Here is a 15,846-nt window from a genome sequence, read left to right as displayed (position 1 = left end):
CTGTTTTTTGTTCAGCTTCATTGCTGTCACGATTAGTGGAGCGGACTCAGGCGCAGACTACAAGTTCCTTCAAATCAAAAGTGAATTTATTTACAGTGTTCTCCACAGTGAAAAAAAAAAAAAATATACATACATACATACATACATACATACACACACACACACACACACACACACACACACGGGTCTATGTGGTATGGCGGGACTATACTACGTCAATCCGCCCGGTGGTGGTTTAAGTGGACTACCCTTTTGAAAGGACTTAGAGCCAAGGGAGCGAGGTTAAAGTGTTCGAAAAAATCTGAAAAAAATTTGGGTCACTTCAGACCTCATACACTCCCTATAGAAGTCTAGATACACTGATACACACCAACCAGACTCTATTGTGTTTTCTGGAGACATTGTCCACTTGACAACAATGTGTTTTATGAGGTCCAAAAAAAGCAATATTGGGTCTTTAAAGGGACAATGATGTAATATTTAAATAGCTCATCATTACCATGAATACACATCTGACAGGACACAGGATTACTGGAACATCATTTTATTAGTGTTCTTGGATCTGAACATTAATTTTAACCATAAATAAAAAAAGAAATCTATGGACAAAAATGCCCACGCTTCCCACAGAAATATAAAAATATAGAAAACAGAAAAATTAAAAACATTTAAAATGAATTTTAATAGTTTAAAGGTAAATATTAAGGGGAGAAAATATGCATTTATAATTTTTTATTTTAAATATAACCCGTCAAAAAAAACCCTAAATAAATTAAATGTAAAAATTATGAAATACAAACTACTTCTGTATTTAACAAGAACTTTTTTTTCTTTAAACAGAACATCAGTGTTAACAACAATTGGCAATCTGACCAAGATGTAAAACCACAGCTCTCTAAACAGTTATTTTAGTTCATTTTTTTCTGCCTTTTTGCAGTTAATCCTCTGTTTCTTACAAAATCTCGTATGTTTTGAACTGTTCTTCCTGCCAACACCGGATCTTCTACCAATTTGCAATGACTGCATTCATTTTTGGTGGCTAGTTTCCCTTCGTTTATGTGGTCTTTAAAATGCCTCATCACTGCAGCAACCTCAGCCTTGGACCACATGTTTTTGGGAGCTCTTCGGGAATTGTGGGATTGAGCAGCATTTTTCTCTGGAAGATATATAAAGTAGTAGTAGTTAAAACAAACAAAAAACCAAACAAAAAAAAACAAAAAACATTTGGTGGTTAAAAGAATGGATGCTACCCTGTACTAACTTCTGAAATGTGTTGCTACCATCAATATCAAAACGAGCTAAAATTCTCTTTGAAAATTTATCAAATTTCTAAAATGAGACATTTAGTGTTCCGCTGTGAATAAAAGACTGAATAAAAAGTTGAATAAAAGTCTCTTGATGCATGCTCAATCATCCAGGTAAGTAAATCCCAAAACGTTGATTCTGTTAATCTGGACGTAGCGTTTTCAGTGGGAGAAACATTTTGTCACTCATCCAAGTGACTTTTTGCCACCACTCTGCAGTTTGCCATATGTTGCAAAGTGATGAAACAATAATAAGCTTCGAGAACCAACTGCACCCCTTACCTTCAGAGGGAGCAGCAGTCTCACTTGCTGCAGGCATTGTGAGTGGTCCTTCATCTGCTGATTACACAATTTGATTAAGTTTTAATATTTGTAACAAACATTTTATCCACAGAAACCAAGCTAGTGGTAACTTACCACAATCTACAGTGTCTTGGAGCTGCGCTGTGTTTGTGGAATCAGCTACTGCATGTACAGGCTCACTGGTGCCACACGCCAACATTGTGAGTGCTGTGTCATCATCATCTGATTCACTCTCACTGTCCTTTGTTTCAGCATCACTTAATGCAATTTCATCTGAGAAATTGTGGGAAAACCCCCCCAAAAAACCAAACACAAACCCCCCAAAAACCTCACATTAACAACGAGATATGACAAAATACAGAACAAATACTGGAAATTATAGTACATAGTTTTACTATTTAAGGCCACCACTCTGCAGTTTGCCAAATGTTGCAAAGTGATGAAACAATAGACTTCAAGAACCTTAAATCATGGACATTTAACAGAATGGTCTGTGCTTTTAGGTTTTAATTCTGTTGATAAAGCATAATATTCAACTACTGCCCTAATATTTGCTCCTTTCAATACAAACCTTCTATTTTGATCTCATCCAGTGATTTCCCCTGGATCTGGGAAAGTTGTCCTTTTTCCAGTGTTAAAAGCAGTTTGGAAATCTTGGCCAGCTGTGTTGTGGGAACTGGTAATCTGTAGAATTCGCGGTGAACGCGGATATCATGACCCAGGAAATCTGCAACCTGATCAAGTTCGTTGTTTTTCAAATTAAGGACTTGTGAGAGTGTGGCAACATGTTTTCTGAGCTGTGTCGATCTTAGATACTCAGGCTGCTTTGCTCCACACTGGTGTGCATGAACACGCAAGGAGTCCATTCCTCTGTAATGACTCATTGATCGGGGTCTTGCAAAGAGGTAGATATTAGTGGCACAAATACCACAGTCAGGCCTCCTACTAACCAGTAGTGACAGAGCATCCAGCATGCTTGGTGTTAGCAGAACTGGAACATTTCTGTCCCTTTTTCCCATTATTTCTATTCTACAGAAATAGTTACAGAGTCTCTGTTCCATTTCTGAGAGCCCCATGGCAACATCTGTGTGGAGTGCTGTTTTGTCTCTTTCAAGAAAACTTTTGAGGCGCATCTTTGAAACCTCTCCAGAACGTCTTCGGTTGAACACAATGATTTGTGAGAGTGTAACTTGTGCAAGTTGGGCATAATTCTGAGCTGTGGCTTCGTTCTCCAAGCTGCAAAAGGCACTTTCTGCAGATTTTTGAAGGTAGTGATGGAGAATCCGAACATCTTCTGTAAAGGGCAATGTTGATGGCTTGTTAAACTTTGCCTCACTCAATGTGTTCAAGGCACGGTGAGACACCATCTCAGACCATTTGGAGACATACAACTTCTTGAACGCATCAGTGGACTTGATTAGGGCTTCATCCTCTGTCATGAGGGCACGACAATGGATAATGTCAGACATTTTATGCAGTGTATGTCCCAGTTTCAGCGCAAGGCTTGGAGTTTTGTATGACAGTGTCTCTTCATCAAAACCTGAAACTTTCTTTACTGCTTGCACAACTCTCTGGAAATTAGCAGGCTTAATAGCTTCTTCCATGTTATGCACTGAGAATTCTGTGCGCAGACACAACAACAAACGTCCCGCTTCACGAAGCTTCTGTCGTATATAATCATACTTTGTAGGGTCTTGTCCATGTTTATTGTAGAGGGACTGGGCAAACTGAATAACAGTAAAGTCATTTCGCACAGCTGAGGCAATCTCATCTTGTTTCATAACAGCAAGAACCTTCCAGACTCCACTTGACACCTGCGGATAACACTGAGACTCCAGAGTTAAAGCCAGGCCGAGTACTTTGGTTCTTCCAGGTTCTTTATCCGTGTCATCTTTTGGTTTGTTAGGACATCTGCGGACATGTCTCCAAAGATCCTTGCGAACATACATCCCTTGACAATAAAAGCAATGAGCAAACTTTCCCTCTACTGCTTTAATCTTGGGTCTTCTCTTCACTTTCAGTGGTCCCACTCCACCATGCAAAACTGCAGCATTATGCTTAAAATTTCCCTTATTTCTCAATTTCTCTAACAGACTTTTACGCTCGTTTGAGTCTCTAGGCAGGGAAAATGCATGCACAACATCAGGAGCCGTTTTGTGCGTTTTCAGGTGGCGGGAAATTTTAGCTTGTGGTTTGCCACAAAAATAGCAGTAATTTCTTTTACTTAAAGTCATTTTTTCTGATTCAGTTTCGCAAAGCTCACTTTTATCTTGTGGCTTGTCCTTTGTCAAGTTGTGGATTAAATTCGTTGAATCTGATTGTTCATGCGCTTTGGAGATGTCATCTTGGCATAGCAGACCTTTTGATGTGCTTGGCAATAATGAGATGTCTTCATCTGAATCTTCATCATATGACTCTGAATCTGGCACATATTCTTCTTCTGATATGCTGTGGTTGCCATCATCATCGCTTGATATTTGATCCAGAACTGAATGTGGCAATCCATCCTCCCCTGAATATTCAGAAATTTCTTCTTTCTGGAATGTAAGAACAAAAGTTTTTTTAATTGATCAATACTTTAGACAGGTAAAAAATAAACTGAAAAAAAGTCAAGCCAAATATGAATGGGATACACACCTGTGTTGACTGGTGGCAATTCTGATTTGCCAATTTTGCAAGGCAAGATTTGTGCCAGACCCCTAAACAAACTGAAACACATTTTGATAGACTTAATTTAGCTTTGCAGTTCTATTTAAGTGAAGTAGTTTTTTGTCAAAGCATTGCAGTAATGTCAAATGCTGAAAAAAAAAAAAAAAAAAAAAAAAAAAAAAAAAACTGTTCACATTAAGGATATTTTAATGACTACACATACACTGCTAATCCCCCTCCCCCCCCCCCCCAAAAAAAAAGGACATCCCAGATGTGAATGAAGGAATTATTCTTATTAAATACTTTGTTCTTTAGGTAGTTGAGTGGCATGAAAGTGTGTAGTTGAATGTGTGTGGCCTCCAGATGCCTGTACGACTTCCCTACAATGCCTGGGCATGCTCGGGATGAGGTGGCGGATGGTCTCCTGAAGGATCTCCTCCAAGACCTGGACTAAAGCATCTGCCAACCCCTGGACAGTTTGTGGTGGATGGAGTGAGACATGATGTCCCAGATGTGCTCAATTGGATTCAGGTCTGGGGAACAGGCGGGCCAGTCCATAGCATCAATGCCTTTGTCATGGAGGAACTGCTGACATACTCCAGCCACATGAGGCCCAGTGTCGTCTCGCATTAGGTGGACCCCAGGGCCAAATGCACCAGCATGTGGTCTCACAAAGGGTCCGAGGACCTCATCTTGTTACCCAATGACAGTCAGGCTCTCTGGCAGGCACAGAAATGCCACCCCTCACCATTACTGACCCACTGCCAATATGATCATGCTGGAGGATGTTGCAGGCAGCAGAACATTCCCCACGGCATCTCCAGACTGTCACGTGCTCAGTTTGAACCTCCTTTCAGCTGTGAGGAGCATAGGGTGCCCGTGCTGAAGTTGCCAAACTTTGTGTTTTCTGGCAAATGCCAAACATCCTGCATGGTGTTGGACTGCAAGCTCAATCCCCACCTGTGGATGCTGGACCCTCAAGCCACCCTCATGAAGTCAGTTTCTGACCATTTGAGCAGACAGATGCACATTTGTGGCCTGTTTGAGGTCATTTTGCAGGGCTCCTCTTGTTCCTCCTTGCACAAAGGTGGAGGTAGCGGTCCTGCTGCTGGGTTGTTGCCCTCCTATGGCCTACTCCACATCCAGGTAGCACCTCCATGCTCTGGACACTACACTAACAGACACAGCAAACCTTCTTGCCACAGCTCACATTGATGTGCTACGCTAGATGAGCTGCACTACCTGAGCCCCTTGTGTGGGTTGTAGACTGTCTCATGCTACCACTAAAATGAAATCACCGCCAGCATTCAAAAGTGACCATAACATCAGCCAGAAAGCATAGGTGCTGAGAAGTGGTCTGTGGTCACCACCTGCAGAACCAGTCCTTTATTATGGTGAATTGACTATAATTTCCACTTGTTGTCTACTCTATTTGCAAAACAGCATGTGAAACTGGTTGTCAGCGTTACTTCCTAAGTGAACAGTTTGATTTCACAGAAGTGTGACTGACTTGGAGTAACATCGCATTGTTTAAGTGTTCCCTTTATTATTTTGAGCAGTTTATGTTATGGAATGGGGAATTGAGGACAATCCCAAGTATACCATTTTTACAAGGTCCTGCACCAATGAGGTAATACTGCATTTCTTTAATTAGACGTGACCACCCATTAATTAAAAAGGGAGCAGTGTTCATTTCAGCACGTCTTAACTTGTTTAACTCTATTAATGCTTTTTACTATACACTGTACCTATTCACTAAATGTCTCACCTTTGCACTTAAAGCCAAGCCACTTGAGGGAGGAAACCGGTCCCACACACTGAATGCACTTGTCCAAAGATGATATTGTTGTGCACACCAGACGATGATTGTGACACTGTTAGCAAAATATTGCAACATTTATTTGTTTTGGACAGTTGGAAAGGTGTGTTTTCAATTCAGTTGCAGATATCAACTAATAAACTTCGTCCATGTAAATCACATCACACCCAGGTGACAGCCAAACACACACACACACAGCATCCATAAAGAATGATGATAGATTAAATTATTAGTTCATTAAGTGGTACACTGGATTATATTTACCCTTTCAGGCTCTGGATGTTTCAGGTCCAGATCATTGTTTGGAAAGCTGTTTGGTTGCGGCTTTAGGCAGCTCACAGTCTTCTGAATCTGGCTGGTCTCAGTCTTCGTGTGTAACAGATAGAGAATGAAGACAAAAGAACAGTAATCTGACAGTTACTAAAAATGCATCACTCAAGAGGATGAATAAACCATTTCACTATCGGCAAATAGCGTAAGGTACACATCGTGCATGAGAAACATTCATTAAAATCTGTCCTAGGTCAATGTTACCTCTTCAAAATCTTGCACTGAAGAAGAATGCATGGCTTCTGAGCCTTGCTGAGGCATTTCTTCATCAAGATCCTGCAACAAAGAAAAGATGGCACAAAGATTAGACCAAGTGCTCTTCTTGCAACTGTACTGGGCAGGCCTGTGCTTCTGTTTTTAATTTGCATGTGTGTGTGTGTGTGGGGGGGGGGGGGGGGGGGGGGGGGCTTTCCACTCAAGAAATGTTTTCTTCTGAAAAAAATACTGGCTACAATAATTAACAACTGATTCCTTTGCAATCATCCATCCTCTTCCACTTATCCTTATCAGGATTGTGGGGTAGCAGTTTTGGGGCCTATACCAGCTACCATAGGGCAGTACAACCTGGACAGATCACCAGTCTAACATGGAAGGACAAGCATTTGCATTCACACCAAAGGGCAGTTTTGAATCACCAGTTAACCTAACCCCATAAGCTACATCTTTGGACTGTGGGAAGAAGCCAGAGTACACAGCCAGAGAGAGCCCATGCACTAAAGCAGTAAAAAGTGCCTAAAACAAGTTAAGAAGTTGTATAGTACTATCTATCTTAATGTTCAAGCCTGAGTTTCAAAAAATTTCAACATAGAAACAAAGCACATGCAGTCAGTTCTGCATGCTGTAGGTCAAACTGTCAAGACATACGAGAAGACCCCTCCTAAAACCAGAGTGATGTCACCATGAAGCAAACTTTGACGGAGTCCCCCAATAACAGTGTGGTCCTCCTAAGTCACATTTGGGTGGTTAACACACACACACACACACACACTCAGATGTTATCCAGACTTGCACTTTGAAACAATGAAAAGGACCTACAAGCCACGGTCCATGTAAATCACATCACACCCAGGTGACTGCCAAACACACACACACACAGCATCCATAAAGAATGATGATAGATTAAATTATTAGTTCATTAAGTGGTACACTGGATTATATTTACCCTTTCAGGCTCTGGATGTTTCAGGTCCAGATCATTGTTTGGAAAGCTGTTTGGTTGCGGCTTTAGGCAGCTCACAGTCTTCTGAATCTGGCTGGTCTCAGTCTTCGTGTGTAACAGATAGAGAATGAAGACAAAAGAACAGTAATCTGACAGTTACTAAAAATGCATCACTCAAGAGGATGAATAAACCATTTCACTATCGGCAAATAGCGTAAGGTACACATCGTGCATGAGAAACATTCATTAAAATCTGTCCTAGGTCAATGTTACCTCTTCAAAATCTTGCACTGAAGAAGAATGCATGGCTTCTGAGCCTTGCTGAGGCATTTCTTCATCAAGATCCTGCAACAAAGAAAAGATGGCACAAAGATTAGACCAAGTGCTCTTCTTGCAACTGTACTGGGCAGGCCTGTGCTTCTGTTTTTAATTTGCATGTGTGTGTGTGTGTGTGTGTGTGGGGGGGGGGGGGGGGGCTTTCCACTCAAGAAATGTTTTCTTCTGAAAAAAAATACTGGCTACAATAATTAACAACTGATTCCTTTGCAATCATCCATCCTCTTCCACTTATCCTTATCAGGATTGTGGGGTAGCAGTTTTGGGGCCTATACCAGCTACCATAGGGCAGTACAACCTGGACAGATCACCAGTCTAACGTGGAAGGACAAGCATTTGCATTCACACCAAAGGGCAGTTTTGAATCACCAGTTAACCTAACCCCATAAGCTACATCTTTGGACTGTGGGAAGAAGCCAGAGTACACAGCGAGAGAGCCCATGCACTACCAGCAGTAAAAAGTGCCTAAAACAAGTTAAGTTGTATAGTACTATCGATCTTAATGTTCAAGCCTGAGTTTCAAACCACATAGAAACAAAGCACATGCAGTCAGTTCTGCATGCTGTAGGTCAAACTGTCAAGAAATACGAGAAGACCCCTCCTAAAACCAGAGTGATGTCACCATGAAGCAAACTTTGACGGAGTCCCCCAATAACAGTGTGGTCCTCCTAAGTCACATTTGGGTGGTTAACACACACACACACACTCAGATGTTATCCAGACTTGCACTTTGAAACAATGAAAAGGACCTACAAGCCACGGTCCATGTAAATCACATCACACCCAGGTGACTGCCAAACACACACACACACACAGCATCCATAAAGAATGATGATAGATTAAATTATTAGTTCATTAAGTGGTACACTGGATTATATTTACCCTTTCAGGCTCTGGATGTTTCAGGTCCAGATCATTGTTTGGAAAGCTGTTTGGTTGCGGCTTTAGGCAGCTCACAGTCTTCTGAATCTGGCTGGTCTCAGTCTTCGTGTGTAACAGATAGAGAATGAAGACAAAAGAACAGTAATCTGACAGTTACTAAAAATGCATCACTCAAGAGGATGAATAAACCATTTCACTATCGGCAAATAGCATAAGGTACACATCGTGCATGAGAAACATTCATTAAAATCTGTCCTAGGTCAATGTTACCTCTTCAAAATCTTGCACTGAAGAAGAATGCATGGCTTCTGAGCCTTGCTGAGGCATTTCTTCATCAAGATCCTGCAACAAAGAAAAGATGACACAAAGATTAGACCAAGTGCTCTTCTTGCAACTGTACTGGGCAGGCCTGTGCTTCTGTTTTTAATTTGCATGTGTGTGTGTGTGTGTGTGTGGGGGGGGGGGGGGGGGGGGGGGGGCTTTCCACTCAAGAAATGTTTTCTGAAAAAAATACTGGCTACAATAATTAACAACTGATTCCTTTGCAATCATCCATCCTCTTCCACTTATCCTTATCAGGATTGTGGGGTAGCAGTTTTGGGGCCTATACCAGCTACCATAGGGCAGTACAACCTGGACAGATCACCAGTCTAACATGGAAGGACAAGCATTTGCATTCACACCAAAGGGCAGTTTTGAATCACCAGTTAACCTAACCCCATAAGCTACATCTTTGGACTGTGGGAAGAAGCCAGAGTACACAGCCAGAGAGAGCCCATGCACTAAAGCAGTAAAAAGTGCCTAAAACAAGTTAAGAAGTTGTATAGTACTATCTATCTTAATGTTCAAGCCTGAGTTTCAAAAAATTTCAACATAGAAACAAAGCACATGCAGTCAGTTCTGCATGCTGTAGGTCAAACTGTCAAGACATACGAGAAGACCCCTCCTAAAACCAGAGTGATGTCACCATGAAGCAAACTTTGACGGAGTCCCCCAATAACAGTGTGGTCCTCCTAAGTCACATTTGGGTGGTTAACACACACACACACACACACACTCAGATGTTATCCAGACTTGCACTTTGAAACAATGAAAAGGACCTACAAGCCACGGTCCATGTAAATCACATCACACCCAGGTGACTGCCAAACACACACACACACAGCATCCATAAAGAATGATGATAGATTAAATTATTAGTTCATTAAGTGGTACACTGGATTATATTTACCCTTTCAGGCTCTGGATGTTTCAGGTCCAGATCATTGTTTGGAAAGCTGTTTGGTTGCGGCTTTAGGCAGCTCACAGTCTTCTGAATCTGGCTGGTCTCCGTCTTCGTGTGTAACAGATAGAAAATGAATATACAGTGCATTTTTGAAGAGGATTTTGAAACATTAAATAAACTGTATGAGAAAGATAAGTTTCAAGCTATTGTCTTTAAAATATTCACTGTCATGTATAGAGAATTTAAGGCCCTATGATTAAGAGACAAATAGTCAGTGTGATTTCTTTATTTTTTAAGCCATTGCTAAAGGAGTAAAACAATCACCTGTAGCAGCAACGAACTGTCACTAGGGCCCATTTATCTTCGAGGGACAAAATTTAAAATGAATCTAACTAAAGAGGCTACACAGCAAAATCTCCAGTGTTAAATTAACACTAGAGAGTGTCTATATGGGTCCACACAACACTGTTGAGTGTTGAATTAACACTTTTGACAGTGTTATATGTTTAAAAGTAACCTAGTCAGTTTTGAAGATTAACAAAGACTAACACTGAGCAGTGCTGATTTTCTAACACTGGAATATTTCTAACATTTTGAGTTATTTTCCAGTGTTAGAAAATCAGCACTGCTCAGTGTTAGCCATTGTTAATCTTCAAAACTGACTAGGTTACTTTTAAACATATAACACTGTCAAAAGTGTTAATTTAACACTCAACAGTGTTGTATTTAACACTCAGAGGTGTGGACCCTTATAGACACTCTCCAGTGTTAATTTAACACTGGAGATTTTGCTGTGTAGAATCACATTAAACATCAATCACTGTTAAAATTTAGAAACCGAAAGCCATTTTTTATTTCTGCATACCTGCTGATATTTTTTTAGTGCTTTTAGAGGGCTTTGATGTGGCAGCCATCACAATTGCCTGTTTTCCATTAGTACCTACCCCTGTTTTTCCAGTAGGTTATAGTACCATGTAGTTTTTCAGTAACTACTGCACCAAGGTTCCAAGTGATCCAAAGTGATCAGAAAATTTGACATAGACTGAATGCCACCAGGTGGCTGGTCAATGGTGTCACTCGATAAGTTATGAGTGCGCCTCCTTCGTGAAAATCCAAGCCATCATTTTTGAAACTCTGAAATGTTTGAAATAGCGACCAAAATTAACAGCGTGATCCCTGAATTGAACACTAAAGTATAGACTGAGCAGCAGGCATTTTGTCACCTTGACGTCCATGCTTGCTGTGGCATTTATATCACTGGATGCTCGGCTGCATTGCTATAGTTACCCCAGGCACAGTAGGTGATACTCAATTTCAGTGAAAAACTAGATGCCGTAAGTCACGTTAAGCCAATTTGAGTAGGTACAAATGTAAAAATGGCTTAGGGTATGCAATTTATCAGTTCCAAAAAGTACAATTGTAGAAATACCTTGCATCTCCAGAGCCAATCCGAGTCACCATAATTATAGTCTATTTCTTCACCTGGACTTATGTCTCTGCTTGCAAATAAGCATAGATGGGGCTTTCCATTGATATTTAATATTTTCATCTTAGCACTTGGACTGATGTGGTTGTCGTTGACAAGTCTGCCTAATGACCCATCTTCTTGAGATGCATCCACACTGTGGGGTTAGGCAAAAAAGTATTAGCTTAACTAGTTAGGAAGCTTTTTTTTCATAAATCAAAAGCAATGTGTAATTTAATCTTAATCAAACTACACTGATATAATACGCACCACCAGAGTTTTCCATCAAACATGAACACCTTCAGGCTGTCATGATAAACTCTGTGTCTCCGCTCACATTCTTCTTTTGTTATGAGTTTACCTCTGTATTCCAAAAGAAAGTCTCCTTTTTGGAATGGAACAGTCGTGAAAATGCCCCGACCTGAATTGCAGAGGCATACCAAGTGAGTGACAAAAGACAAAGTGACAAACTCCAAATCTAATCCAAACTAAAGACCAACTTACCTTTGAAGGCATTTATGTAGTGGATATCAAGTCCCAGTTTGTCCCTTCCAGCAGAAACATGACAGACTGCATCCTCCCGTGGAGGAATGCGTCTCCTTCGCATGTTCTCCTGTACGTTTTGATTGGCTGTATTACCAAAGCATATAAAGTATTACGATTATCGTCATCATTGTCATCATCATCAGTAGTAGCAGAACTAGCAGTAGTGTAGTTTACAGCATAAACACAGCTGACTTATTCATAGTGCTAATTTATGCCTTCTTTTAAAATGTTAAAGGCCTAGTACTCAAAATGGCGACATGTGACATTTCTGTAATGGCGACTGCAGAGAGTGATACAAGTACTGAGAAAGCTTAGGCATCAAAACTGTAAGAAGTTTTTTCTTCAGGCATATAAATAAATACACGACTAAATACACTTATACCCTTGCTTTTATTTTAGGGCTGTCAGCAGAATGGACAGACATTGGACAAACTGCCCGAAATTAGCTAACAGCGACATCAGGGATTTTGACTCAGACTGCGCTGGTTTAATTGTTAATCGCGTTAGTCGCGATGTCGGCATTAACACGTTTAAGCCACAATAATGCTTTAACACCGAGTAAATCCTAACACGGGTTAGCCCGCTTTATCGCGTTGACGCGGTTAGTCGTCAGCCCTATTTTATTTACTCAATGACAAACGCTGGGGCCGTTTTACTTCTTCAAAGACTCACTAACAGTCCATAAAGCATAAATTAAACCAGTTTAATATAGGCCTGTGCACCTATAATTTCATATAGTATTAAAGTCATGGTGCATTTTACATTAAAAAAGGCTTACCTTTGTGTTTTTAATCCGTCTTCGTATTGCCGTCGACATACACTTGTTAAAGGGCACGCGCGCGAAAGTTGTGGCGCCGTTTCCTGTAGGTACCGCCTATATATATAGCCTACCAATCACAATGACTTCCGGCCGTGTGTATTGAAAATGTGTATTAAATTGCAGTACCTACACACATCCACTCTAACTCGAAACGTCGCTGTGCAATACACTGGAATACACAAAAATCAGGTGAGGGGTATAGGTGGACTTTTAAGAAAATCAGAAAATCTTTTAATTATAGTTTAATAAATGAATTTACACTACAGTTTAAGCAAATACAGGTCAAAAGATAAATAATGACCTCATAAGAAGTAGAAAAAATTATTATTTAGACACTTAAAAATGCATTTACAAGTCATGTTTTAGGGGGACACATGAATACACAGCAAAAAGTCGAAATGTCCCCGGAGCCCAGGTACAGCGCAGGTCAAATGTCAATCCATACCACATAGACGCACTCACACACACACACACACACACACACACACACACACACACACACACACACACACACACACACACACACACACACACACACACACACACACACACACCTGTGTCTGGGGAAAAGGGGCCGGGGTTCCAGGGTCCTGGAGTGAAAGGGGCAGGAGTCCAGGGAGGGGAGATTTCCATACAGCCCTCGCAAACACACACAGCTCCTCTTCTTTCCTCTACCACTCTTGCTCATGCTCAGTCACCGTGCACAGGGAAACGGGTCCAGGGGAAATCTATACACAGACAGAGGAAACAGTTAGTCTCCTGGTTCAGACGTACTCACGAACAAACTTTGCAGAGTGCAGGACGATTGACACTGATAGCTCAACGATCCAGCGACGAGTAGAGCAGACTCGCCATCTTAAGTAGGACTCCAATTCTCGTAATCAGCGGCAGGTGTGCTGATCATCCCCAGGTGCGTGGGCCAGGAGCGGGAGCCCATACTGAGCTCCGCCCCGGCAGGAGAAAGAGAGAGTGGGAGAGGACGAGAGAGAAAGAGAGAGCAGAGGCGAGAGAGGAGAATAAACAAAACAAAGCGCCTGACTGCTGTCAGCTGGCGAGGTGCGGGGACCATGACAATTGCCTCCAGTTGTTTTGACAGAAATGTGTGTGCTTGGAAATGGTCTTCAAAACAATATTTTGTTATCATTTGTCAGGTATGCAGACACAGGAAATTTGCTTGTCTGTACAGTCAGAGGAAGGACTTTATTGGACTCCTGGCAGCCATTGTGTAGTCTTCCAGTACATTTCCTCCATTAAAGCTGCAAATTTGGCTCCAAGTTGCAACATCAAACGTTACAAAAACCTCCATCAGAGGAAAGTACAACAGCAGTCATTCCCTGTTGTAAGCAGAAAAGCATAACTAGAACCATGAATACATTTGCATAACATTTTTAAATAAATGTTGCACTAAACAATCTCTGACCTTTTTCAGCCCTATAGCTAAAACCAATTACTGCAGTTGTTTTGTGAAAAGAAAATCAGTCAGTGCATTGTGTTTATTTCCAGGTGTTCTTTTGTTTAGTAGAGGAAATGTTTTTAAGAAGAGAGCAAAAGCTGTGGAGAGAGAGCTTTAATTGGCTAACTGCAGGTCACCAAACAAACCCTTCCAACCTACAAAGCAGCACAAAATCCATGATCATCTTCATCAGTATGTTTAGAGGGTTTTTTTTTTCTTTTAATGATTTGAAAGCCCAAGCTTAAGCATCTCCCAGTGCTCACAGATGGGAATTTACTTATTTTGATTTTCTTCATGAGTGAGGTGAGAGTGGAGCAGTCACAATCTAGTGACCAAAAGAATATACAGAAGATACAAGCAATAGGAATGAAGGTTTTTTGTAGGTTGTCTGAGCTTCTCCCAAATGAACGAGCTCCTTCTTGAGCCCAGAGTAGAGCTGCTACTCCTCCACATTGAAAGAAGGCAGTAAAGGTGGTTTAAGCGTCTGACCGGGATGCCTCCGTTTGGGGCATGTCCTAGTGGGAGGAGGCTGGAGAGGTTACATCTCTTGGCTGGTCTGAGAATTCCTCGGTGTCCCACTGGGGGAGTTGGAGGAAGTGGCCGGCAGAGGGAGGTCTGGTCATGTCTAAATGGAGACCAAGATGTGAGGTTGATATGGAAAATTCCTAGGCTCATTACATTGATGCCACTAAAGCATCTTTTTTACATCAAGAATTCACGTTTACATGCAAATGAGGCCATAACATTGGCCTGTTATTAAAGGTGCTTCCAGATTAGTTATGACTGATGTGTACTATGTGGAATCCAAGCACTACCAATACACACGTGTTCTGGTTTTGGTATGGCTACTTTTCCACCAGACCACATTATTGTATGCCTGAGCTGGATCCAGCTCTGCCTTCATCAAACTGACTCTGGCGTAGCAAGTGTCATTAAATTCAAAATTCAATGTGATCTGCCAGACTTGGTTAGTTTTGAATAAAAGTACTTTAACACTAGAATTACTGAGCCTTTTTTTTCCTGGTGCAAGTCCCTACTACTAGATTTATTAGCCCTGGGCAAATTTGCGTAAATCCCCTGAACCTCCCCGTAAGACCTCCTAGAATTACTGACTTTTTTATTTTCTGGTGGAAGTCCCGAGGTGTTAATCACCCCTGCTGAAATTTTCACAGATCATCAGCTCGATTCTCCTCCTGCTTTTGTTGTGCAAACCACCCATTATCTTTGAGGCCTGGAACATTTGCATTTGTTCACTCAGAGTAGCTCAGATCCAAGGCAAGAGAAAAATCGGTGTTACAACCCTACAATGGAGATGAAAGCCTCTCAGCAGGGTGCTAGGAGGTGATAGGTTCAGGGAATTTACGCAAATTTGCACAGGGTTAGTAAATGTAGTAGTAGGGACTTACAGCAGGAAAAAAAGGCTCAGTAATTCTAGTACTAACACCCCGCTGAGATTTTCACAGGCCTTCAGCTCCATTGTTCTCCTGCTTTCGTTGCGCAAAACACCCTCCCCCAACCAGGAGAGATTTGTGTATGTGTAGGAGTGGCATTGCTT

At 41.3% G+C, this 15,846-nt stretch overlaps 1 protein-coding gene and 1 long non-coding RNA gene across 3 annotated transcripts; both read right to left on the bottom strand.

The window, feature by feature from the left end:
* Nucleotides 1-528: 528 nt before the first annotated feature.
* On the bottom strand, nt 529-6,436 carry LOC112432625 (uncharacterized). Its single transcript, XM_076889891.1, has 7 exons — nt 6,340-6,436; nt 6,025-6,130; nt 4,245-4,315; nt 2,179-4,144; nt 1,722-1,880; nt 1,587-1,640; nt 529-1,156 (listed from the first exon to the last, which is right to left on the bottom strand). Exons 4-7 carry the CDS (start codon nt 3,839-3,841, stop codon nt 909-911), a joined length of 2,124 nt encoding a protein of 707 aa, XP_076746006.1. The 5' UTR covers nt 3,842-4,144; nt 4,245-4,315; nt 6,025-6,130; nt 6,340-6,436; the 3' UTR covers nt 529-908.
* Nucleotides 6,437-8,802: 2,366 nt separating this feature from the next.
* On the bottom strand, nt 8,803-13,674 carry LOC143421061 (uncharacterized). Of its 2 annotated transcripts, XR_013100791.1 has the most exons (4): nt 11,977-13,674; nt 11,743-11,893; nt 11,437-11,629; nt 8,803-8,884 (listed from the first exon to the last, which is right to left on the bottom strand). It is a non-coding gene; the product is annotated as an uncharacterized LOC143421061 (long non-coding RNA). The 2 variants fall into 2 exon arrangements; XR_013100790.1 differs by lacking the exon at nt 8,803-8,884 and having other exon boundaries at nt 10,746-11,629; nt 11,977-13,673.
* Between the last annotated feature and the right edge of the window lie 2,172 nt (nt 13,675-15,846).

The sequence above is a fragment of the Maylandia zebra genome, linkage group LG2, assembly GCF_041146795.1.
Source record: "Maylandia zebra isolate NMK-2024a linkage group LG2, Mzebra_GT3a, whole genome shotgun sequence".
Lineage (NCBI taxonomy): Eukaryota > Metazoa > Chordata > Actinopteri > Cichliformes > Cichlidae > Maylandia > Maylandia zebra.
The sequence above is the reverse complement of the archived record's forward strand: the minus strand, read 5'-3'. Positions and strand labels throughout refer to the sequence as shown.

Coding starts and splice junctions, on each gene's coding strand:
- LOC112432625 (XM_076889891.1), bottom strand. CDS start 3,841: ATGACTTTAAGTAAAAGAAATTACTGCTATTTTTGTGGCAAACCACAA. Junction 1,881..2,178: donor GGATGAGATCAAAATAGAAG/GTTTGTATTGAA, acceptor ACAATTTCTCAG/ATGAAATTGCATTAAGTGAT. Junction 1,641..1,721: donor CCAAGACACTGTAGATTGTG/GTAAGTTACCAC, acceptor TGTAATCAGCAG/ATGAAGGACCACTCACAATG.